The following is a 25,991-nucleotide window of genomic DNA, read 5'->3' on the forward strand; positions in this document are numbered from 1 at the left end:
GGAGGGAGGGGCGCGGGGCGGCCCTGCGCGCATGCGCACTGCCACGCGGGGAGCCGGTGCCGGCGGAGGGGCCGACAGCAGGTAGCGGGGGGGCGGCCGGGGCCTGGGCCCGTCCTGAGCCCGCAGCCCGCCCGGCGCTCCCGTCCCTCGGGCGGGTACGGCCGCGACCCTCCGGGGCAGCCCCTATACCGCCCCCCCGTCCCTATTGGCAGCCGAGGGGGCGTGTTGGGGGCGGGCTGTGGCGGCGGGGGGTACCGGGTGCTCGGCGCTGGGCGCGGGCGGGCCTGTCAGGGCGGTGGGGGGCTGCCAGGCCGGGCCGGTGAACGGTGCTTTCTGGTCCCTGCCCCCGTCCGGCTGTGGGTGCCGTGGTGTGAGGGGTGGAGGGAGAGGTGCGGAGGAGGGTGGCGGGACGGCTTTGTGGTTCCTTCGGGGTACGGGGCCGGGGAGATGGCGCTGGGACCCGGGCAGCAGCGGAGGCGGAGTTTGCCTTCCACCCGGGCAGCAGGGTCACGGCTCTGCAGGGAACTGAGTGCTCCTCTGGTGCTCCTTTGTGCTCATCGGATTATATGTGTACCACACGTAGCATATATATTATTAAAGCACTTGTGTGGAGCGTGTTGCTGCAGCACCATAACAGTGATAGAGATGCTTTCCAGTTTCATGCAGACTTTCTCATAAAGGTGTCAGGGAAGTGTGTGTTTCCAGGGAGTTGTGAAGGAGATGAGGCAGAGAGTACTCTGCGCTGGGTAAAAAACTGGCTGGACGGCCGGGCCCAGAGTTGTGGTGAATGGAGTTAAATCCAGTTGGCGGCCGGTCACGAGCGGTGTTCCCCAGGGCTCAGTTTTGGGGCCGGTCTTGTTCAAGATCTTTATCAATGATCTGGATGAGGGTGTCGAGTGCACCCTCAGTAGGTTTGCGGATGACACCAAGTTGGGCGGGAGTGTTGACCTGCTCGAGGGTAGGAAGGCTCTGCAGAGGGACCTGGACAGGCTGGATCAATGGGCCCAGGCCAACTGTATGAGGTTCAACAAGGCCAAGTGCTGGATCCTGCACTTCGGCCACAACAACCCCATGCAGCGCTACAGGCTTGGGGAAGAGTGGCTGGAAAGCTGCCTGGCGGAAAAGGACCTGGGGGTGTTGGTCGACAGCTGGCTGACCATGAGCCGGCAGTGTGCCCAGGCGGCCAAGAAGGCCAATGGCATCCTGGCCTGTATCAGAAATAGTGTGGCCAGCAGGAGTAGGGAAGTGATCGTGCCCCTGTACTCGGCCCTGGTGAGGCCGCACCTCGAATCCTGTGTTCAGTTTTGGGCCCCTCACTCCAAGAAGGACGTTGAGGTGCTGGAGCGTGTCCAGAGAAGGGCAGCGAGGCTGGTGAGGGGTCTGGAGAACAAGTCTGATGAGGAGCGGCTGAGGGAACTGGGGTTGTTTAGCCTGGAGAAAAGGAGGCTGAGGGGAGACCTCATTGCTCTCTACAACTCCCTGAAAGGAGGTTGTAGCGAGGTGGGGGTCGGTCTCTTCTCCCAAGTAACGAGCGATAGGACGAGAGGAAATGGCCTCAAGTTGCGGCAGGGGAGGTTTAGATTGGACATGAGGAAAAATGTCTTTACTGAAAGAGTGGTTAAACATTGGACCAGGCTGCCCAGGGAAGTGGTGGAGTCCCCATCCCTGGAGGTATTTAAAAGACGAGTAGATGAGGCACTTAAGGACATGGTTTAGTGGGTGGTGGTGTTGGGTCAATGGTTGGTCTCGATGATCTTAGAGGTCTTCTCGATGATCTTAGAGGTCTTTTCCAACCTCAATGATTCTATGATTCTAAGGTAGCTAGGCATGCCGTCTTCATACATAACACTGACTCTCCAGTGATGGATAAATGATGGTGCTGCTTAGGGACTGAAATAAGTCACACATTTCTTACGTGGATGTAGATGAGTTGTAGGAATGTTTTCCTTAACTAGAGGAAAATGTAGGATTTTTCCTGAAATCTGTTTTATGCATTGTCTGATTGAAAGGCAAGGGGAGGGGGTGTCTGTCAAATGAGTAAGTCAATAAATACACTTAGTTTTTTTCCTGAGTAATTGTTTTGGCTTTAGCAAACTGCTTGACTTCTCCCGTGTTGGATTTAGATGATAACGCAAAATACGTGGTTTGATTTTCTTCAGCTTACCCCATACTCGCCGACCAGTGGGGCAGACATGCTAAGAGCCAAGGATGCTCTCCTGCGCCTGCGGCCCCACCGCTGCACATGCCTGGCACAGCTTCCAGCCTGCAGGCTCGCGTGGCGTTCGCTGCACAGGCAGCCGCTGCACCCCGAGTGGGCTGCCCTTGCTGAAAAGCAGCTGAAGGGCAAGAATCCAAAGGATTTAATTTGGCACACTCCAGAGGGGATCGACATCAAGCCCTTGTACTCCAAAAGGGACACGAAAGACTTCCCTGAGGAGCTGCCAGGGGTGAAACCGTTCACTCGAGGACCCTACCCAACCATGTACACATACAGGCCGTGGACTATCCGCCAATATGCTGGCTTCAGTACAGTGGAGGAGAGCAACAAGTTCTACAAGGACAACATTAAAGGTAAGACAGCTGATTTGGGAAACAACGTTGCCTTGCAAAGCAATGGGGAACGTTCATATGGTGAATTACGTGGCAAATGTGATTATTCCGCCTTGGGAGTTCTGATTTCTGATAGGCTTTTCCTAGTGGCGCTGTATTTACTACTGGGAAATTGGATCATTTCTGAAACTGCCCTTGCTTCATTTTGCTACTGAGGTGGAAAAATGAATGCGTTAAATGCTATTTTTAGTTATTCTGCCTTGACACCGACAGAAGCAAAATTTGGCTACATCCCAGGGTCCAACCAGCAGAGATCGTGGAGCACTTTACACTCATTTTGTGACCATGAGAGAAGATTATAGTGGAAAAATCTGTTGAGCTTCGTCACTTAGCACTTCTGGTGTTTGTACATTCTGACATTTTGGGGTTCCATCTCATGTTGTAAATTTTAAATGAACTCATATAAATACATATGAATAGTGTCATTCATGGTGTACTAGTAAAACCAGCTTCCTAAAAGTATTGGTATTTTCCTTTTTTGAGAGCTGTTTTCCCAATATTTCTGCAGAGTATTGTGCTTTGCAGCAATTTGTTTAGCTAATAGCCAGAGCGTCATCATAATACACTATTGAGTTAGGCATTGTAAAACCACTACTAAAAAGTTGTTCTTGATAGACTGAAGCATTAGTTTTACTCCAGCCATACATCTTAGCAATTGTTTGAAGCTAATTATAACCTTACCAGTCAAAACAACAGACCACTGAAATCTGCCTTCTGAGTAATGCATCTGCGATGCTTTTATTTCCCACTTTACAGGCCTTCCTACTCAAAACATCACTGTTTAGGGCAGGGGAGAAGAGTTGTTTGGGGTTTTTTACCTCTTGCCATATCATGGTTAGCTAATACGAAGCAGTATTAGCTGCTGCGGTACTCTTGCAAGTATTCTCGATTCTTTCCGTTTATAAAACTCTCAGTAAATTAAGAAATTATGAATACAGGGTATTAGAGATTTGCAAACAAACATTTCGATAGAAAGATTGTTCTGAATATAATCTGTCTTACTGCTGAATGTTGCTGCTGAAGCAGAAGGGCTAACACTTGGGTTAGCTGGTAGCACAGCTCAATTACTCAAGAACGTTTGCTGCCAGGAATTTTTCATCTTGATTCGAGTTTTGACATTGTGATATTGTAATTTTATCTCTGTTGTTGTGTCAGCGGTTGTATGAATATTGAATTATTTAGCATAGCTTCTGAATCTGACCTATTTGTAAAGCATTTTAAATAATTTAGTTAAAATCTCTCTGTAATTAGAGGAATGCTGAAAAAGAATTAATTATTAGTTCTCATAATTGCTGAAATTTCTATTGCTTCAAACTAGGGAGAAATTTAAATTTTTGTCATTGTGCTTCTGAGCTATCACCTAGCTTTTTAGATCAAAGACAGTAGCTGGCATCTGACAATTAAGAGCTCTGCTGATGTTGAGAAGCAGACTTGCAAATGCAGTAGATACAGTTCCTTCAGGAACAGCAGTGCTGGTCAGAGGGTGAATGCCTGGGGTGAGCAGACTTTCAGGTACTGCTTTCAGGTGGGAGCAGCAAGTCTGGCAAGAGCTCTACCTGTCCTGTTCCCTGCTTTTATGAGTCATTTTCTCTTACTGCAGATTTTAGTAATGCATCATTTCACGTTAGGAATAAATAGCATATGGCAGTAGAGCCAGGATAACAAGCAGTGCGTGTGTGTTTAATCTGTGATAAAGAGAAGGTAATGTGACGTAGTCTATCACACTTTTGTTTCCAGCTAAGCTAAGTAGAGTTTCTGTATATAAGCCCTGATACTGTCTGTCTATGCACATTTGTAACTTGTGGCCAAACTGTTACGCAGTGATTTGTTAAGCATGGTGAGGTGATTGTGTGGCTGAACTAGAACTATGATATTTTTTTCTCAATTAAAAGCTTTCTCATTTAAAGTTTAAGACGAGAAGACCTTGGACAAGTTTGGGGAGGGAACAGCGTTTAACATCAAAAATTGGTTTGTCGTCCAAGCCTGGATGCCTGGATGATGTAAAATAAAGTTAATAAATTTAGATCCAGTCCTAATGCAGACCTGTTTAACACTTCTGAATCTCTCTCTTTGTTGTTTTGTTTGTTTGTTTGTTTTTGGTTTTTTTTCTTTTTCATTTAGCTGGCCAGCAGGGATTATCTGTTGCTTTTGATTTAGCCACCCATCGTGGTTATGATTCAGACAATCCACGTGTTCGAGGAGACGTTGGAATGGCTGGAGTTGCCATTGATACAGTGGAAGACACCAAAATCCTTTTTGATGGAATTCCTTTAGAGAAAATGTCAGTTTCTATGACAATGAACGGGGCAGTCATTCCCGTGTTGGCAACATTCATTGTAACTGGAGAAGAACAGGGAGTGCCTCAGGCCAAGCTGACAGGGACAATCCAAAATGACATCTTGAAGGAGTTCATGGTCCGAAATACATACATTTTCCCCCCAGAACCATCCATGCGGATTATTGCTGACATCTTCCAGTACACCTCAAAGGTATTCTTTGTTTAAATGTATTTACTTCTGTTATTACATCTAGTTAACTATTTATGAGGCACTTTGGAGAACAAAGCAGAAGATGGGAAGACCTGTCGTAGTGAAGAATGATGTGGTTGCGGAAGGGGCCGGGAGAAGAAGTTAAGATCCCAAATCACTTACGGCATAAATTTTAAGATTTTTAAGTCAATCCAAATCAAAGTCAGATTAAGATGAGCCTAAGCCTGAAAGGACGGCAGGAAGCTTGGAGACGAGGAACAGACAGGCTGTTCATTGCATAGAAAGTAAGAAGCCACATATTTAAGAAACATTATGCAGCTGTAGGCAGGAGTGAAGAGATAAGAAGCCTTGAAGGACTTCTGCTGTGAAATTGAGCATGAGAAGCAGCAGTGAAAGGAGTGAAGTCCTGAACCGATGAGTGGAAGTTCAGTACTACCAGTTGTTTTCTTAGCTGTGTTTTCGTTGGAGAGGTGAAACACAGCCTGTAATTGAGAAAGAGACTTGTTGTGGTGGGTGATAGTTTAAGCACAATGAATAGTGCAAAAAGGTAAAAGCATGTAAAGTATACATCTGCAAACACCATTTAACAGATGGGTTGTATTTGCAATCTACAAAGGATGGATTGTTTGTGAATGTCGGTAGAACAATTATCTGATCCTCCCCTCTTCTGCTGTCGTAGAATCATAGAATGGTTTGGGTCGGAAGGGACCACTAAAGGTCATCTAGTCCAGCCCCCTGCAATCTCGTACCATGTTGTCTTTTATTTTTGCAGTATATGCCAAAATTTAATTCCATCTCAATCAGCGGATACCATATGCAAGAGGCAGGAGCTGATACCATTCTGGAATTAGCTTATACTATAGCAGATGGCTTGGAGTACTGCAGAACTGGACTTAAAGCTGGCCTTACCATTGATGAATTTGCACCAAGGTGAGCTAAAGAAATTTGCAAGTATAAAACTGGCTTTTGGCAAAACCTCTAGAGTGTAATATCAAATTCAGTATTTTTACACATAGAAGCAATATTGGCAATGCTCACATTGCAGATAGGTTTTGTTTTGGTTTTGTTACACAGTTTCAGCAGTAGAAAAATATCTGGTCCAACATACACTTAGACTACATCTACGCTAATAAACTGAATAAAGCTCGTGTACAAGCCCAAGCATTGTTGAGGTCTGTTGTGACAGTTGGTCTCTGGGTCAGAAAGAAGATCCCTAAGCTGTAATATCTCATACAGTTGTAGCTTTAGGACTGCAGAATGCAGCAAGAGCTCTCGCAGTTCTTTTATGCTGTAATATTATTGAATGTTTTTAATTAGTATTATTTTGAAATATTTGGGAAAAAATGCTTAACAAGGGGAAGTTCAGGTAGTTCAATTTACAGTTGCAAAGTTCCTAAAAATAAAATTTAATTTTAAGCAGAATACTGTATTTTTGTATAGTTACTGCCAAACTAAGCAGAATCACAGTTTCAGTGGTCTAGTTGATTTGCAGATCCCCTAACTATACGGTGAGTCTAAAAAACAAAAGTCATGGTTCACATAGCCTGTTGCACATCCAAACTATAGGAGTCAGCTGAATTAGCCCGTTTCCAAGATCTGTGGCAAAATCAAAGCGGATCACGTAGAAAAAGATACAGCCTTATTTTCAGACTTTCTAGTGATGGAAAATCTGCAAGAGCCTTTGGCAAATTGTTTCAGTAGCTAATTCACTGTTCAAAGAGTGCATCTTCAGTATAATGAGCTATGCGTATTGACATTTATAAATCATAGAAGCTATAAGTAGGGAAAAGTAGATCAATAAGTCTGTTCCCTGATATGCTATCCAGTATTGAACTGATGTTTGATTTGGATTTGGATTAAAATAGTCAGGAAGAGGAGGAAAGCATGCTTACGATACGTAATGTCTTCTCATTATCAGTAGTTTGTGAATGCAACTACACTAGTAGATTGTGTCCAGGAGCGTTCCCTGGCACTAGAGTGTCACTGTAGTTAGTGACTTGCCTGAACACTGCTTGACCTAGGGCTCCCCCAAAACAGTCCTTGGGGACAGTTTAGCCATTCCAGGGACCATTGTCACTGGCACTTTCCCTGCAGTCACCTTGTTTGGAGGCTAAGACAGTTTATTGGCATGAATGTCTATCATTCTGTAGCAATTGGCATCAGCGTTCAGGAACATTCCCATCATCTTATGTCTGGGTTATATCTGTAAAAGTAAATTAATTGAAGACCTTGCTGTAGGACTTCTTTACTGAAACAGAGTTATTAGAATGGTTTAACGTGTTATCCTGTTCATGTGCTCTTATTACAGGCTGTCCTTCTTCTGGGGAATTGGCATGAACTTCTATATGGAAATAGCTAAGCTGAGAGCTGGGAGGCGGCTGTGGGCTCACTTGATAGAGAAAATGTTTAAGCCCAAGGATCCCAAATCTCTTCTGCTGAGAGCTCATTGTCAGACTTCGGGCTGGTCACTCACTGAGCAGGTTAGAAATTGGACTCTCATCAACTTCCTCATTTAAATATGTTCTCATGTATATCTTAAAGGGGGCTGCTGGTTTTACTCATAAAGATGCCGCTTTCTGAAGGAGACAACCTGTCTTACTCTCAGTCTGACAAATGCACACACTAGCATTGGGTACATCTTTTTGCTTACGTAACACAAAAAGTCTTGCTGAGCGCCAGCAGCGTTGCTTCCCAAAATGCTGCTTTACAAAATACCTCAGTATTATACCTCAGATATACATTAGGCCGCACCTCGAATACTGTGTTCAGTTTTGGGCCCCTCACTACAAGAAGGACGTTGAGGTGCTGGAGCGTGTCCAGAGAAGGGCAACGAGGCTGGTGAGGGGTCTGGAGAACAAGTGTTCTGAGGAGCAGCTGAGGGAACTGGGGTTGTTTAGCCTGGAGAAAAGGAGGCTGAGGGGAGACCTCATCGCTCTCTACGACTCCCTGAAAGGAGGTTGTAGCGAGGTGGGGGTCGGTCTCTTCTCCCAAGTAACCAGTGATATGACGAGAGGAAATGGCCTCAAGCTGGGCCAGGGGAGGTTTAGATTGGACGTGAGGAAAAATGTCTTTCCTGAAAGAGTGGTTAAGCATTGGACCAGGCTGCCCAGGGAAGTGGTTGAGTCCCCATCCCTGGAGGTATTTAAAAGACGTGTAGATGAGGCGCTTAGGGACACGGTTTAGTGGGCATGGTGGTGTTGGGTTGACGGTTGGACTCGATGATCTTAGAGGTCTTTTCCAATCTCAATGATTCTCTGATTCTATGATTCTGGACTGCCCTGTAGTGCTCAGGTGAAAGGGCAGAAATTGAGACTGTATTCACAAAAGGGTTCCAGCATGATGATAGGCAGAGTCTCAGTGCCCAAGTTTTCATTGTCTGGCTTTATTTTCATTCTGGAATCACTGTTGTAAGCTTGTGTTCTCTCAGCCTAGTGGATACTGAATTGAGAATAGGATCCAAACCTGCTAAGTAGAGAGAATTGCAGAGAGGTGGCTTATATTAATTCAGGACTCAGAGGATGAAGCTCTCTCTTGGATTTGTCCTGTAAGTTATCCTTTCAGAATGCAGCTGAATTAGGAAGTAGAGGCTCCTTTTTCTCAAGATCACTGGCTTGAGAATGCATTTGAGCATCCAGGGAAGTCATTCATGCCCCTGTCTCTCACTGCTGAAGTAATGGTTACAGCTCGTCTGCTCTTTTGAAACTGGGTGCAGTTTCTGCTTTTCCTGTTGAGTTACATCACTTCACAACAAGAAAATAAACCATTGGACTATATATATAGTTTCCCAAGTGAGGTCAGAGCTGGGTTCTAGCTCTTATTCCAAGGCCTGCTCTCAATCAATTTCATGCAATATGAGTTATTTTTAGGTTGTGATTTGCAACCATTGTTATTTGACCTCTGTGCCTTGGTTTTATTCTTTTTTTTTTCAGAGCAAATGTTATGTTTACTTACATTACAGGAATGCAGTAAAACTAAAACAATGGAATTTTTTGAACAGTAGCCTTTGCGGGTCCTCCAATTAAAAGTATTGTATGAGTGCAAAATATTAATATTACCAAAAATATGATCAACCATCTTCCATTGTCCAGTGTAAATATATTTCTGGCTGGATCATAACCCTTTTTTCCTGTCTAAACGTAGTTTATCTTAGTATAGCTCCTCAGAGCCCAGTGTTTGCTCCTCATAGGTTTCAGAGGGCAAATATATTTTCCTTTGGCCTGCCTTTAGATAGGTATTCACTCATAAATTATGTTTTACATTCTTGCTTGTCCAAAGCACATTTTTCTGTCATTCTTTAAATGGAATACTTGAACCAGAAATAGACTCCAGTGTGGGTAGAATTACCGTATCCTTGTAAAATAGTGATATTAATTTCATGTCTTTATGGAAAATAATTTAATTCACAGATCTCATGATTCCTTTTGCCTTCTTGAAGGTCATATTACATTGGTAGCTCTTAATTACTTTGGATACATTTCATCCCAACTAAGCATGTCAGGAATTAGGTATGCAATCTGAGCTACTGTTAAGTCCCCTCAATAATCAAATGAAATAAGATGAGCAAATGCAGTGGGTGAATCTTCACTCTGTCTCAAAACACAAGTCAACCCCTGGAGATCATGATAACTCTTCTTTGACTGTAAAGGCACATATATACAACTCAACTATCTAGACGTATGAAAAGAGCAGATAAAAATTTTGACCTAAAGGCTGAGATTATATTCTGTAATACTGACTCTATTTCTATACCTTGTACTCCAAATTATCCGTTTGTTTTGGTTAATATCCCAGTTCTCCCATAGGTATCTTTCCATTTTATAGCACCAGCAAATTTCAACAGTAATTCCTACCTTTGTGTAATGCTGTCATTAATGAAAATATTCAGCACAGTTAGTTCCAAACTGCATCTGGACTAGTAACCTGTCTGCCAGATGTGCCATTCACTGCTCCGAGACTTCTGGAATCCCAGGATGGAGGACATCGGGACTACCTGTTCCATCCTCTCCAACTTGGATTCGTTAAGTTCTTCGAAACACCACTAAATATAAGTCCAGCTTTACTTTGTTACTCATACACTGATATTTTTGGCTTTCTTTATGCATTAATCTTTTTGTCTGAGATAAGTGATGTATCAGTTTGATTGGATGTTTATTATTGACTGTTTTCTTTTTCAGCTTTTGTTATGATTACAGTGTTTCTGTTGGGAATCTTGCATTCACTTCATTGCAGTATTATATGTGTGACTAGTCTGCCTCAGCCCTGTGGCAGAACCATTGAGCTTCAGAGCTCTCCTTTTCCTTCCAGGATCCCTTTAACAATGTTATCCGTACTGCAATTGAAGCAATGGCTGCAGTGTTTGGAGGTACACAGTCTTTGCATACAAATTCATTTGATGAAGCCTTGGGTTTGCCTACAGTGAAGAGCGCTCGCATTGCTCGGAACACGCAGATCATAATTCAAGAGGAGTCAGGTATTCCTAAAGTGGCGGACCCCTGGGGGGGATCTTACCTCATGGAGTGCCTCACCAACGATGTCTATGAAGCTGCCTTAAAGGTCAGTTTGCATAACCTTTTATGTTTTGTGGGAAAATTTTACGTATAGGAGTTTTGAGAAATGTCTTTTAAGGAACTATTTGATATGTTAGTAGCTTCTAAAGAGGGAATGATTTTACACTTACGCTTCAGTGATTTCTTTGTAAATGAACTTTACGAAAATACAGTGTATATTTAGAGAGAGACTTCAGCCTTCCAGGAGACTACATTCAAAAGGGAAATATCCCAGTGTGGAACAAATAATCAAGCCCTGCAAGGTCCCTTGCACACTGAAGACTCCCAATTTGCTGGGATGTCTGTTTTATGCATAAGAAAAAAAAAACATTCAACAGAAGAAAGAGTCAAACCAACCTACTTAGTTGCATGCCTACTCATGCTTGTGATGATCTGCTTGAGACTTTAAAACTAGGCGTTACTGAAAGCAAAGTTTTATAGCCAAGCATGTAGGCAGATTTTTCTGTTGGAGCAGAGTATTTTTTTTTAAATAATGTTTTTAGCTGCCTGTCATTACTTGCATGTGAAAAGTACTGTGCAGGAGTAGTCTTACTGGTGGCAATCCTGCATAAAGATACACGCCTACATGTCTAGCCTACAGCTAAACCCAGTGATTCTCCTTTTGAGCAAATTACTGCTCTTATGCAAAGTCATAGAATCATAGAATCATAGAATCATTGAGGTTGGAAAAGACCTCTAAGATCATCGAGTCCAACCATCGACCCAACACCACCATGCCCACTAAACCGTGTCCCTAGGTGCCTCATCTACACGTCTTTTAAATACCTCCAGGGATGGGGACTCCACCACTTCCCTGGGCAGCCTGGTCCAATGCTTAACCACTCTTTCAGTAAAGACATTTTTCCTCACGTCCAATCTAAACCTCCCCTGGTGCAACTTGAGGCCGTTTCCTCTCGTCCTATCGCTTGTTCCTTGGGAGAAGAGACCGACCCCCACCTCGCTACAACCTCCTTTCAGGTAGTTGTAGAGAGCGATGAGGTCTCCCCTCAGCCTCCTTTTCTGCAGGCTAAACAACCCCAGTTCCCTCAGCCGCTCCTCATCAGACTTGTTCTCCAGACCCTTCACCAGCCTCGTTGCCCTTCTCTGGACATGCTCCAGCACCTCGACGTCCTTCTTGTAGTGAGGGGCCCAAAACTGAACACAGTGTTCGAGGTGCGGCCTCACCAGGGCCGAGTACAGGGGCACGATCACTTCCCTACTCCTGCTGGCCACACGATTTCTGATACAGGGCAGGATGCCATTGGCCTTCTTGGCCGCCTGGGCACACTGCCGGCTCATATATAAGTCCCAAATTAATAAGCTAATACAGGCCCAAACACTAGCCTGGGACTGTACAGACACTGTTAGCACATTGTCTGACGTGTTTTTTAGGTCCTTGTCAGCTAGGATGCTTCTAGACAGTGCCAGGCATGGTCCAACAGCCATTTTCAGTAGGCAGTTTGAATGTGGTCACCATGTTTTGGAGCTGAATAGGCTTCTGCTGTGTGAGAGCTGAGCCACACCGTGCCACTTGTCTTCAGGATCAGGGGACTGACCCCGGCTTTTTTCAATTCATTTGTATCTGTGTACATGTAACCATAAGGGCTGGTTGGCAGGCAGAAGTCAGTGCAGAGTCAAGGTCTCAAATTTTAAGCCTTTTCATCCATGGGTGTTACTGGTTGAACAGTATGCCATGCAGTGTTACTGAATTCATGGAGTTTTGGTAATAAAAATGCTCTTTTGTTTGAGGTGTCTCTTAATTTATACCAAAACCTGTAGTCAGAGACACGGAGATAGGAAACACACTTTTAGAGCACAGGACTGTATATATAGGTATAATAAAAATTTGGATGGTAGTACAAGTGCAAAGCTCGTTTTGTGAACCTTGCTACTATTCACTTTCTCAACCCTCTTCATTTCTCAGCTTGTTGAGGAGATAGAAGAAATGGGTGGAATGGCCAAAGCTGTTGCTGAGGGGATTCCCAAACTTCGTATTGAAGAGTGTGCAGCTCGAAGACAAGCCAGGATTGACTCTGGTAGGGAGCAGGGAGATGAAAGAAGGGAAAACTGCCAATAGAATACCTCTGTATAAAGGTTTTTTACACACATTTTCATTGGTTTTTTTCTTCTTAGTTTAGGAGTAGCAGATTGTGAGTGATAAAATGGTAATAGTTTTATGTCAGTGAAAGCTTCTGGAAAGAGAGAGCGGTATGTATGAAACACAGTACCAGTATGAAAACAGTCTTGCTTGACATATTTAAAAGTAGGTTAGACAAAGCACTAGAAAGACTATTTCAAAGGAGTATTTTGGGCCTTCAGTAGTTAATCGCTTCATTTCTGAGAATATCTTTAAACTGCGATTCCTGACTTTAAAAGCATGACCGCCAGCAGATGGCAATGTCGAACGTACCTGGCCAAATTCCTGGTTTTGCTCGAGAACTGCCCATTTTTCCTGAAGACCAGAAAAAATGCAGTCATCTCAGAGTAGAGGATGATGCAGCTCTTTGTTTGTGATGTATAGAGAGGTATATGCATACGTACACATGTAGTAAGTGTACGTGGAGGTGTGTATATATGTGTGCTTATAGCTCTATCCCGCTTTTTGTAGTCTGCGTTCCAGTAGCAATCCAGTAACAGAAACTAGGGATAATTCGAACATGAAAGAAGTTATATGAACTTTTTTGTTTGGAGGATAAATTTGAAGCAGGTCTTTAATTAAGACCAATAAAGAATAATCAATAAAGTTCTGTGTTTTCTCTCCCAAGGTAAAATACTTCATGTTGCTTTGAAAAGTGTAGTAATGGTATCAGGCACTGTAAATAAAAATGGTTAAGTCCACACTGGCTGGGAGCTAAAATACAGTTTTCCAACATGATAAATTAATTTTTATTCACATGGAGTAGTTTTAGGTAGGAATTTCACTTTCTTATTTATCTGGGGAATCAGAAAAGTAAATGCAGAGCAGTGCAGGAGACCAGCACTTCTGCTTAATTCTGTAAGATTCAGTTATGTAAACTTAAAAAGAGAAAAATAGCTAATGTATGTTAGTGACTCATTACTAAATCAGTTTGTAAGATAAATACTGTTCTATTTCAAATCTTTTTTCTGGCCCACTGAGTTGAATGTTCATGCATCTAATCATCTCTCGTCATAAAATAGGGAAAATACAGACTTAAGTCCTTCCTATAAGAACAAATTTTAAGTATTTAAAATGTATATAGTTATAAAGCAAAGCACTGCGTTATAATGCTCAAAATTTTCTTGTCCTACTAATACTGTGTCTTTTCACAGTAGTTTGCAAATGTATTCTGAGTTTCTGGTGTTTCCACTGGAAATAGGGTCTGAAGTAATTGTTGGAGTAAACAAGCATCAGCTAGAAAAAGAGGAGACAGTCGAAGTTCTGGCTATTGATAACACTTCAGTCCGTAGCAAGCAGATCGAGAAGATTAATAAGGTGAGAACTACCGTCTTAAAAATGAAAGTTCTTGTAATTGCAGATAGAACTTGAGAAAAGGTGGCTTGCCAGAAACTTGACCCTCAAATTTCTGAGAATCCGCTCTAGTCGTTAGCGGAGAAGCTAGATTTCTGTTCAGCTTCAGTGGAGGCTGATGGAAAATCCCAAGAAACACAGTATTAGAATCCAAACAAAAATGTTTTTGTTGCGTTCATTTGGTTTTAATCATTGTATTTCAGATAGTCTTGTGAATATATGTCTAACCTTTCAAAATTGAGAACTTTACATGTTCTGAAAATAAGATAGCAAATAGCTACGCAATGTTTTGCTCTAAAAGTATGTAACGTTACTTAATCACTCAGACTATTTGTCGTGTGATTTGTCTTGACTCTGAGCTTGTCAAGTGCTACTAAGGGACATGGTTATGGAACCAGAAATCAACATCCACTTTCGTAATTAGTAAAAATGTAGATAAAATGGTTTCAGAGTTATTTTATGGACTTGTACACATTTTAAGGTCTGAGATGCCTTTTTACTTCTAATCTTGTTGAAATATGTACCATATATTGACAATTGACAATTCCATGCCTCCAGAATTAATATTTGAAATCAGAAAGTCTTACACGCTCGACTTCCCTTTCACTTTGTAGTTTGTTTTAACTAATATTTTTCTCCTCCACTTCAGGTGAAGGCTAGTAGAGATCAAGCAGCAGCCCAGCGATGTCTCACTGCTCTAACACAGTGTGCTGCTACCGGGGAAGGCAACTTACTTGCGCTTGCAGTGGAAGCGGCGCGTTCAAGGTATTGGGGGTGAGGGTGAATATCCGACTGCTGTTTAAAAATCGATGGTTCATTTTCACCTTTTAACTGTTTTTGGGTATGGTGTCAGTGAGGTTGGTGTCTTGAGATGTTTTGGGTTTTTCTTCAGAGGTGGAAGTAAAGGATGGCTGCAGTTTGACATTGTAAGATCGACTATTACATTTTGCAGTCTCTTAAGGCTATGCTTTAATTTCTCACAAAGAACAAGACGGATACAAAGAATCTCATATGAAATGATGCTGTTCATACACATTGTGTTGTTTACAACTCAAGACTCTTACCAGTTACGGGACGTAACTAGGTTTCTCTGTCACCCTGCTGTTTCACAGGTCAGGGAGCTTAAGAAGTGTCTGAGATGTGAAAATGGATATTCACAATCTTACTATGGTCTGTTGCTTCATCCTTCCTTGCACCACAGATTGGTGTGAAAACATTTTTTGATTGAAGGAGAAATAAGTTTGTTTAGTCAGGCAAAGGCGTAAAAGATGCCCTTGAGTAGAGCAGCGAGGCATCCTTTAGAGTCCAGTGGAACATGTACTTTTTTCACCTAAGGTGCTTTTAAGACTGTTTTCATTCCTGCTTCAAAGTAAGCGTCAGTCTCTAGAATAGATCCTATCTGTGTTCCTTAGTTAACTAAATGCCCCAAAAACCAGCAAACCAAATTCACTCCTTATTGGGGTGCTGCCCTATTTTTACTGTGATGTCTCAAATTCCTTCATTCCCTTTCCTTGAACACATAACAGCTGTATTTTGAATACATTTTCTCCCACAGAGAGCTTGTCACGATTCTCCAGCAGCATGTCTACGCCTGTCTTTGAACTGTAAAGGTCACAGGAGGGTAGTGTTGGATTTACCAGGGATTCGTATCTTCTGTACCAAAATTGACCAGTTAACTGCTAGTTTCTCTCCTTGGTGACCTTGTTTTTGTTATTTGTAAAAGCATTAATGGACTGCAGATCGACTTTGTAAGTTACAAACACAAAACTTACCTCTGCCCCAAAACTATAGATGGGACGTGACCACAGAAAGAAGTTGTCGTGGCATCTGATAAAGAGTTTTTGAAGGAGGATTGTGAGCTCTGTCAACATTTACAGGGAGCCCTTCTGTTAGGGGCAACGTGGGAAAAGATTTTCAAGTGATCATGTTCATCCTTTACAAGTAGTAGACAAGTAGGCCAGTATGACCAGCATGTTAATGACAAGTGCCTGTCTCCTACTGAATGGAAAATGATGGGTTTTGATCATGAAGACAAGTCATGTAATTCAACTGAAATAAAAGGAGTAGCGCAGAAGTTTCAGTGTTGAACTATGGAAAAGACTCCATGGACTAATACGGGGATTTCAGTGCTGACAAGCACAAGTAGAAAAGTCATTTTATTATTGTAACCAAAGTAATAAGGCAGGCCAAAGGTGATGGGGAGCGGGAGCAGTACTGCCTCCCTTCTGTGCCTCATTTCTCATGAGAAGCCACGTTACAGGAAAATGGGTGCAGTTAGGTAGGGCTATGAGACAGGTTATGCTAAGTTCTTTCTCATCTCCTTCATCTGCGGTGCTGTTTTTCTGCCCCTCTCCAGACTTGCAGATCCTGCTGTGCCAGCGATAGGTGATGGAAAAGGAAGGCATGAAGTGCAGTGTAGCGGGTAGTGCTGCTTCTTTGCCCAGTCTTGTGTCCTCGTGGTACTTTGTCACCTGATTACACAGCGCTACCTCTCATTACTGGTGAAAGGCAGAGAGGCAGCGGCAGTAGTGTGAGACTAAACAGACAGAAGGTGCCAGTCCTAACAGGCACTTCATGGTCATTGACTTTCTTTCTTTCTTCAAATTCATGTTTATGCAGCATAGCCTCTACGGCTGGTTGTGAACCACGGGGAGAGAGTCATAGCACAAATTGCTAAAGGAGATAGATCCTGTGCCTGATAGGACACACTGACTTGAACAATATCCTCTTTGGCCATCGCAGTTGTGGTTGTATTTCATCCCATTTACCTTGTTGAATTGCCCAAAAGCTTAGCGAAGAGTCAAGCTCCTCTCATTTGGAAATCCCCTGCTTTTGAGGAGGCTCAGGGATCTCTGAACAGTTGAGGGCTCTGATATAGCACAGTTTGTCAACAGTAACTCTGAGCAGTGCAGAAGTTCATAGGATGCAGGCTACAGTTTATGTACAAACATGCTGTCCTTGCCACAAGACACGTTGTAAGGGTTATAGGCTAATAAAACACAAAACGGAGAATATAGCCGTCTTTTGGTCTCCACTTCAGAATTTTAAGTTTACTTAAAACAACAGATTAGATTGTAAATTACCTGCTATCCCAAAACAAAGGGTGCTACCAAAACATGCAGTTCCGCACAAGGCAAATGTGAATGACAGTCATGTGAAGGAAACACAAATTTATACAATAAAGGCAAAGTGACTTCTGTTCTGTCAATTTTGCGTAATTGTCTAGTAGGTTTTTATAACCATGCATCGAAAAAACTGTAAGTTAATAATAAGAATTGTTGCTTATGTTACTTATGCTTTATAATAGTGAGATGAAAACGGTTGTCTCCAGAACAAAATTTTGCTGTAAAGATAAACAGAAATGGGAGGGGTTTTATACTTCCAGTTTGTAAAGAATTTGTCCAACTAGTTGATGAAAGAAAAGTGTAATTGTCATTAAAAATATGCTTTTCCTCCTCTGTTAAGGAGAGAGGCTGTATTCCTGGCTTCAGACAGAGCTATTCCACTGTGGATGCATAGATGCACCCACCGATGCAGCAGGACTAAGAACTAAGTAGAGATTTTTTTTTTAAAAATGTTTCTTGGTGAATAGTAGGAAAACATTTATGAGTAGTTTAAAAGCCAAACCTCTACTATTACTTAGGAACTTTAGATTTAAAGGGTTGCAGAGACTTGGGGCAGAATTTTCAAAATACTCTAAAGGGATTTCAGAAGCAGTATATACAGAAGAAAGAAATGGATTTCATTTTTTGTGCAGTACACAAAAAAACTTCATCCCAGCCACCAGATTATACTTCAGTAAAATTGATAGTCCAAACCGTTTATTTTTCACTTGTTACATGAAACTTTCATTCACAGTTTTAGATAATAAGAACAGAAAAGCACACCACAACTATAGCTACACGTGCTGCGCTTTGATTTAATACTGAAGTTATACTCAGATGCTGCTGCTGCAGAAGAGAAGGAGGAGAAAGATTTATCTAAACTTACAGTTTTCTCTAGAAGAAAAGACGCGTGTTATGCCCCTGTAAGCCTTCAGCAAACAGCCAGTGTTTACACAGGCGTAAATTGTCAGTGTTTATGCATGGGATGTAGCTATATCAGGCTGCAACCTGTGATGTCTAGCACTCTGACAGGGAGTCAGTACTTACAGATACTATTTTTAGGTCTGCTGCAAACTTGCTTTTTAACCTTGGGGAAGTCACTTAATCTTGCACTTATGCAGTTTACTTTTCAATTTTTTGATAGTAATATCAGAGAACAGTAATATTAATAAGATTATTTAGATGTCCTGAAAAACAGGATTAAAAATGATTAAACAGTGAGTAAGGTCCAAGAACTATTGTAACTCAGGTAGTGCTTGCCAAGCTTTCTGAGATCTTACAGGTGCTGTAAAAATTAAGAGTATTACATAGTGATGTCAGTGGTTTCTGATGCAATTGTGGACAGTTTGCTTTGTAACTAATGCTTTCTAAATCATCACTAATAAATAAATTCAAAGAAAGTATCAGACTAAGACCCATTCACACATAGCCATACAGATACTATAAATTTGGTATTACTTTGCGTTAGCTGCTTTTCTAGACTATGATCCTCATAAATCCAGATATGAACTCCTCAGTGCGCTGAGGGGAAAAATGGATAAAAGCAGAGAACTTTAAAAATATAATTCCAGAAAGCCGGGGCAGGGAAGATGACAAAAGGTGGCCAAGCCTGTGTCAGTAACATGAGTTAAAAATGTGTGTTCCAGCGTGATGCTGTCTTGTAGACAAAGCAGGCCAACTGTGAAGAGGGATACCTAGAGCTAAGAGGCTGGCTTCAGGCATGTGCATTATACAGATCTTGCCTATGTGCTCAGGACAGGATTTCTGCCATTTCACATTAGCGTTCGTCGCAGTTTGTAACTACGGTTGGGTTTGCTGAGTATAAAAACCATGAGCTAGCCAAAGAGCAAATTAGCTGGGGGGTCACAGGAAGTAAAATCTCTCTCTGAAATTTAGTGAAGGATTCGGTTCCGTTGGATGCGTGGCGGATTGCGTAGGGTAGGAATTGGATAATAGCTACTGAAACTGCAAGCAGCAGAAGGAAAACTGAGTGCAACTCATTTGGCCATCCCCTTCTAAAAGTGTGTGGACAAGAAGTTGCGTGTTGTCCAAACGTCCTTTGAGCATTTTATATAAAAGCTTTAAAGGATGCTTAACCAATTTTTTCCTCAGAGTAGCTTACAGTTAAATGCAATATGACAGGAGAAAATGTGAATTCCAGGGGTTTGAAATGTGCTTAGCAGAAGCTGAATGGATGGGGTTTGGTCTCTGTATTTGTAAGCGTACTTTTAAAGTGTTTTATAAGAGTAGTATTTTTCTTTCTTCCTTTGACAAAGTTTGCAGCGAGTTGTATTCATTTCTTAATAGACACAAATTCTTTAGTCTTTTCCTATTCAAGTATAAACTAAGATATTTCCATTCAAAATATTTTTGATGAAAGATTTCATCACGAGCTCAGTAGCATACCTTCAAAATCGTTACACAGTACCGAATCCCAGTTAATTTCGTAGCAGAAGTAAGCAGCTTGCTGTGATGGAGCTACTAGCTGAACTGCTTTTTCTCCACAGATGAGTTGGTTTTCCCTTCTAAGAAGGTTCCTTTCATCGAGTCTTTGGTTGTGGGCTCAACTGTAATTAGAGCACAGCATTGGGTTTTTTTGGTACAGTCTGCATTATAGGGACAGGATGCCATCCAGAGGGACCTGGACAAGCTGGAGAAGTGGGCCTGTGTGAACCTCATGAGGTTCAACAAGGCCAAGTGCAAGGTCCTGCACCTGGGTCGGGGCAACCCCCAGTATCAATACAGGCTGGGGGATGAAGGGATGGAGAGCAGCCCTGCCGAGAAGGACTTGGGGGTCCTGGTGGACGAAAAGCTGGACATGAGCCAGCAATGTGCGCTCGCAGCCCAGAAGGCCAATCGTATCCTGGGCTGCATCCAAAGCAGCGTGGCCAGCAGGTCGAGGGAGGGGATTCTGCCCCTCTCCTCTGCTCTGCTGAGACCCCACCTGCAGGACTGCGTCCAGCTCTGGAGCCCTCAGCAGAAGAAAGACACGGACCTGTTGGAGCGGGTCCAGAGGAGGGCCCCGAAAATGATCAGGGGGATGGAACACCTCTCCTCTGAAGAAAGGCTGAGAGAGTTGGGGTTGTTCAGCCTAGAGAAGAGAAGGCTTCGGGGAGACCTTATTGCAGCCCATCAGTGCTTAAAGGGGGCTTATAAAACAGATGGTGGCAAACTTTTTGGCAGGGCCTGTTGCAACAGGACAAGGGGGAATGGCTTTAAACTAAAGGGGGGTAGACTGAGACTAGATCTAAGGAAGACATTTTTTCCGCTGAGGGTGGTGAAACACTGGCACAGGTTTCCCCGAGAGGTGGTGGATGCCCCATCCCTGGAAACATTCCAGGTCAGGTTGGAGGGGGCTCTGAGCAACCTGATCTAGTTGCAGATGTCCCTGCCCACGGCAGGGGGGTTGGACTAGATGACCTTTAGAGGTCCCTTCCAACCCAAACTATTCTATGATTCTATAGATTTTACGCAGAAAGGTGGAATCCATTAAGCCTGAGATTTTTAAATGCTTTGGGACAGAGGCTGTTATTTCTGATGTTTGTACAAGAAGACAGCACAGCCTAGTTTGCTTCTAGCACTTGCGCTACAGCAGTAAAATGTGTATTATTTCAAACACGCACAGTGTCTCCAGTAGCAAACAAAGCTTGTAACTTGCACGTAACTGGATTTCCCAGATTCTTCTGCATCTCAGCAGATAAAGGAGCTATGTCAGGAGTAGAGGAGAAGAAGAATAAATACTAAAATATAAACATCAAGGGAAAGGCAAACAAATTCCAGTTAAAAAGTTAGGCTTCAGTCTTTTCTGTGTGGTGTTCTTTTTTTTTTTCCTCTTGATTTATATTTTGAATTTTAATATGAGTCCAAATGCAAGATCTCGCAGTCTGAGCCCAAAAAAATTCCCAGTTGAGAAAATTTGATTTAATTTCCTGAAATATTTTGCCATGCAGTGGTCCCCATTGCCTCGTCACTTGTAAAATCACTTCTCGCATCAGCAAAAGAGTATTTTCTTAAAAATACTCTTGTGTGTTCTGTTAGTGGACGACAGTGGGGTGAGTCGGATGCTCAGAGTTGTAGCACCAAAGGGGAAATGAGTGTAAATGAATTTGTCCTGCAGCAAGGCAAATAGTTGGGCCACTGCCAGTGATTTCTGTATTCTGTTTTCATATAAGCCTCCTGATAGCATTAATACTTTGTTCCTGTGTCTTAGGTGCACTGTTGGAGAAATAACAGATGCAATGAAGAAGGTGTTTGGGGAGCATAAAGCCAGTGACCGAATGGTGAGCGGAGCTTATCGCCAGGAGTTTGGAGAGAGTGATGAAATTCTTCATGCCATCAATAGGTGAGAATAGCTTCCCAGGAAGCCAAACAGAGTCTCACATTTAATCCACTGTGCCCTAAAAAGCATTCCCCAAACCTGAATGACATCCCCAGAACAAAACAAAGATCTGCAGTGTCATTCTCATGCCTGTAAGCAAGTAAGCAGAATGAGAAGAAATAAGTGCAATAAGAGAATAGTCAAAACTTAATTGAACTTTTATTTGCTTGCAAACAAAATCCACTGAGGTGATGTTATGATTCGAGGTTTTTGTTCAAATAGACTAGGCAGCCGTGAGATTAAGAAGCTGAGAAACACTGCCTGAAATCCCTGTACATTGGATTGCTTCTTTTGAAGACCCTGTAATAGTAATCTCTACAAATATTTCCAGCAACTCATATTTGCAAAACCTAGTTTTGGTCTGCCCATAAGGTGTCCCTGCAACTTCACTCCTACCGTTCCTAACGTTGTGAGGCTAAAATCTGTCCGGATATCCACATACAATTTCCAGTCTACGGGTGTTACTTACTCGTACCACGAGGGAGAAAACATCGGAAGATGGTAGTATGTGTGAAAACAGTGCCCATTTGTGCCTTTTGTCAGCTTCTGCCTTTGCTGCTGTCCTCTCGGGTGAAGAGACCCAGCTGCAGTAGTGGGTGGTGATGTAGTATGAACCGACGCTCGTAAGTCCCTGCTGTGTTGGGGCTTATACATTAAAGAGTTACAGGATCTCTTAAAAGGGAATTACTTGATGGCTTCACAGTGGTGACGTTTAGCCTGACTTGAAGGTAGGTGTGCTGGGGGATGTCACCATCGCTTTTTATTTTAAATATTTATTTTAAATTTCAGCATTTGTAATTATGCATTTACGTGAAACTGAACTGAACTGATTCCTTGAGATTCAAGATGTAGCTCCCTTTTTTACATACCTGCCTTCATGTCCGAGATCATACGTACCAGTTAGTAAACATGGTAATGAAACTGGATTTACTACGTGTCACCTTTGCACAGGCCTTCGAAAGTGTGATTTCACACTTGCCCCACACTTAAACCAAGCCCTGAGTTGCAGTGACTGGCTCAGGTGGTCTTAGCCTGGCAGGCCTGGAGCTGGTCTTGTTGGGAGGGAGCCTGTGGGTGGGGAAGTAAGAAAACAAGATTATGGGAACAGAAAACAATACGGAGAAAAGGAATTTAAGGTATTGCAAATCAATTCAGATACCTACTTCACTGATACTCTCAGCAGTCCTTAGGGATAGAGAAGGCAGGCCCAACCCCTGTACATCCTCAAACAGAGGCTTTGTCAGTCTGCTTCTTCAGGCTCTCTTGACATATTTCCTTTTTAAGCTGCCCGAGTTCTTATTTTTTCCCTCTTACGTGATGCATTATCCTGTCCTGGAATCGTCTCCGGAGGCTGTTCAAATCTGTGCTGATAAATGCTTTATCTAGAGCCATTCTTCTCCCCAGACTAAGCCACTGGATTCATACAGTGATCATCCCAGCCAGGTCAGCACGTGGTTTCAAGGTGCACCAAATCCGTACAACTCCATCATTAACAGAATGCTCAGAAGAGTACAATATTAAAAAAAAAAAAAAACAAACAAAAAACTTTTTATTTCTGAGAAGTGGTAGTCTTAGCGTCCCGCTCAAGGACAGATACTGGCGGTACATGGATAATGAAAAGTAAGATGAAAGATTAATCTCTGAGGCTGTGGTTACACAGTCACTTTTACTCAATAGAAATCTGAACTGCCACTAACCAGAAAAAGGGAGGCACTGGAACGAGTGCACAGAACGGGGGATGCCGTAATCCTTTTCTGCACAGACTTGAGCCCAGTTGAATGATGATGCACAGCATGATGTCTAGGACCCGTCTCTATAGCCTGTGTGCCATGCAAGTACTTTTGAAATAATTGGTCATAATTATTCTTAAAATCTAAAAATTGTGTTTTCGTTAGTTGCAATTCAGCTCATTAAACCCTCTGAGAATTCAGTATTTTGTCCGTTACAAAGCAGAAAAGTAGTGGAGTGGTTTTCTTTAAAAAAGAATGTTTTATTGTTCAGGATAGTAATTACAAGAAATTGGTTAGTAATCATATAACATGAATATTAACATAGTATGCCGACTAGACAAACCGTGACTTAGAAGATCTTTTGATTTGATGTACAGAAATGATGCTACAGTTGCAGCTAGTGCTTTTTTTTATTTTATTTGTGGAAATACTTCTAATGATTCTCAGTGACTTACAACGATACAATGTGTGTTTTCAATCAGAGTTAACAAGTTCATGGATCATGAGGGGCGCAGGCCTCGTATACTTGTTGCAAAGATGGGTCAAGATGGCCATGACAGAGGAGCTAAAGTTATTGCTACAGGATTTGCAGACATCGGCTTTGACGTGGACATAGGTCCCCTCTTCCAGGTATGACCGATTGAGCGGTGTCCAATGTATTTCAAATGCAGCGATTTTCCCTCTAAGGCTTGTTCGGCCGCCAGGCTGGGGCTGTGACTTGTCACGTAATCCTCTTTCCATATAGACACCGCGAGAAGTGGCCCAGCAGGCGGTTGATGCGGATGTGCACTGTGTTGGTGTGAGCACGCTCGCAGCAGGTCATAAAACTCTTGTGCCTGAACTCATCAAAGAACTCAACGCCCTTGGCCGGCCGGACATTCTTGTCATATGTGGAGGTGTCATCCCACCTCAGGTACAGGTCGACATCATTTCCGTCAAGACTAGGAGACTGCTTTATTTCTGTCTGTGCTGGTTTTAGCTATTTCCTATATTCTGTTAATGTCAGAGCGGATTTACAGCGCTGGAAGCTACCGTGTATAATCACCAGGGTCAGCACAGATCTGCAAGGTGGTCGCAGAGCGCCGTCAGGTCTCATTGATCTGGTTTCCTGTACACCGTGCCCTGGTTTAACTTGCAGCGTTTGTTGGATGGAATATTAAGTTGTGTTGCGAAAAGATTAGCCTCAGGGAGATGTTCTTTATGCTCTGTTGTTTCCAGTTGCCAGTACCTTGCATATTACTGATAAAGGCTAGCTCCTGTCTTAAGAGACTTCGTGACTTCCAGTAATAGTCCGGAAGAGCCACAGCTAGTGACTGAGGCACCTGGCGGGTCCCAACACCTATAGGCTACACGTCTCATTCACTGATTAGCCTCTCCTCATGTTCCCCGTCATCAGGCCTCAGTGTTGCCTCTCATTCCCTCTGCTTTCTCATGAACTGTTGAACAGTCAGATCTGGGCTTTTGTCTTAAAATTTTCCTTAGCTCATCCACAGTTTGCCTGGCTGTATCGCCTTTAGGGTCATCTTCTGTCCAGAGAGATGCAAATTGATTTTGCATATAAATCTCCTGTTACTCCCTTTTCCCAGGCTTCTTCCTTTTCTAGCCAATTAGGTAAGCGTTCAGGAGCTTAAAAAGCATTCAGGACTTTAACATTGAACGAACAAAACTTGTAGTATTTTTCTAGGAGACAAATTGTGTTCTGTCCAGTATCTCTCAATGGGATGCTACTAACCTGTGGTTGAAAAGGTATAATGTATCCTATGTAGAAGTAAGAGAGAAAACACAACTGCTTCCCAGGTCTTTCTGAAATTTCAGGGCAATCACAAAATTAGAGTAACTTCGATTGCAAGAGACCACTGGCAGTCATCTGGTCCAAGCCCTGGTTTAAAGCAGTATTTTCAAAATTAGAAGTTAGATCAAATTCAGATTAGGTTATTCAGGGTCACATCCAGTTGACTTTTGAATATTTTCCAAGGATCTGACATTAGTCCGATTCTAAACAAATAAAGTCTTTCCCGTGGATGTGTTTTTAATATTTCTCTTTTACCTCCTAACTACCATATTTTTCCCATTTCCCTTGATGCGGTGCTGCCTCTCTCTGGGACTTGTTGCATATCCTTTCTCAGGGCCAGTGTACAGGATAGAGCATACGCCAATTATAAATCAATTATCAATTTTCTGTTGCAGTATTAACCATAGATCTTAAATTTCTTTCTGAACAGGATTATGACTTCCTGTATGAAGCCGGCGTTACCAATGTGTTTGGTCCAGGGACTCGTATTCCAAAAGCAGCTGTCCAAGTGTTGGATGATATTGAGAAGTGTCTGGAGCAGAGGCAGCAATCTATGTAACGCTGAAATGTCACACAACGCAACCAGCCTTATACTAATCGCTTACAGAATGTAATCATCAGCAAGGGATGGCCAGCCACATACCTTTGGTTCCACTGCCCTGTGCCCTGGTGTTTTGTGCTTTCTAAGAAAGTTGTAAATTCTCCGCTTGTTCTGTTTGAGGATTATTTACATGTGTACCCACAAGAAAATTTTATCTCTAGAACTATGACTTCAGGGAATGAAGGGAATTCAGTAGGTGGGTTTGGTTTTTTTTCCAAATACACTGATAAATAAAATACCCATTCCAGCTC

At 42.6% G+C, this 25,991-nt stretch overlaps 1 protein-coding gene across 2 annotated transcripts; it reads left to right on the forward strand.

Annotated features, from left to right (window-relative positions):
• The first annotated feature begins 44 nt into the window (after nt 1-44).
• On the forward strand, nt 45-25,991 carry MMUT (methylmalonyl-CoA mutase). 2 transcript variants are annotated; one of them, XM_076332615.1, is made up of 13 exons: nt 45-81; nt 2,160-2,571; nt 4,732-5,099; nt 5,872-6,029; nt 7,408-7,579; nt 10,404-10,652; nt 12,570-12,681; nt 13,984-14,099; nt 14,785-14,900; nt 21,450-21,581; nt 23,830-23,977; nt 24,093-24,260; nt 25,570-25,991. In XM_076332615.1, the coding sequence occupies exons 2-13, from the start codon at nt 2,193-2,195 to the stop codon at nt 25,696-25,698; spliced, it is 2,247 nt and encodes a 748-aa protein (XP_076188730.1). In that variant the 5' UTR covers nt 45-81; nt 2,160-2,192; the 3' UTR covers nt 25,699-25,991. The 2 variants fall into 2 exon arrangements, with proteins under 2 accessions (XP_076188730.1, XP_076188731.1); XM_076332616.1 differs by lacking the exon at nt 45-81 and adding an exon at nt 93-155.

Source organism: Aptenodytes patagonicus, chromosome 3 (assembly GCF_965638725.1).
Source record: "Aptenodytes patagonicus chromosome 3, bAptPat1.pri.cur, whole genome shotgun sequence".
Lineage (NCBI taxonomy): Eukaryota > Metazoa > Chordata > Aves > Sphenisciformes > Spheniscidae > Aptenodytes > Aptenodytes patagonicus.

Coding starts and splice junctions, on each gene's coding strand:
- MMUT (XM_076332615.1), top strand. CDS start 2,193: ATGCTAAGAGCCAAGGATGCTCTCCTGCGCCTGCGGCCCCACCGCTGC. Junction 7,580..10,403: donor GCTGGTCACTCACTGAGCAG/GTTAGAAATTGG, acceptor TTTTCCTTCCAG/GATCCCTTTAACAATGTTAT. Junction 21,582..23,829: donor ATTCTTCATGCCATCAATAG/GTGAGAATAGCT, acceptor GTTTTCAATCAG/AGTTAACAAGTTCATGGATC.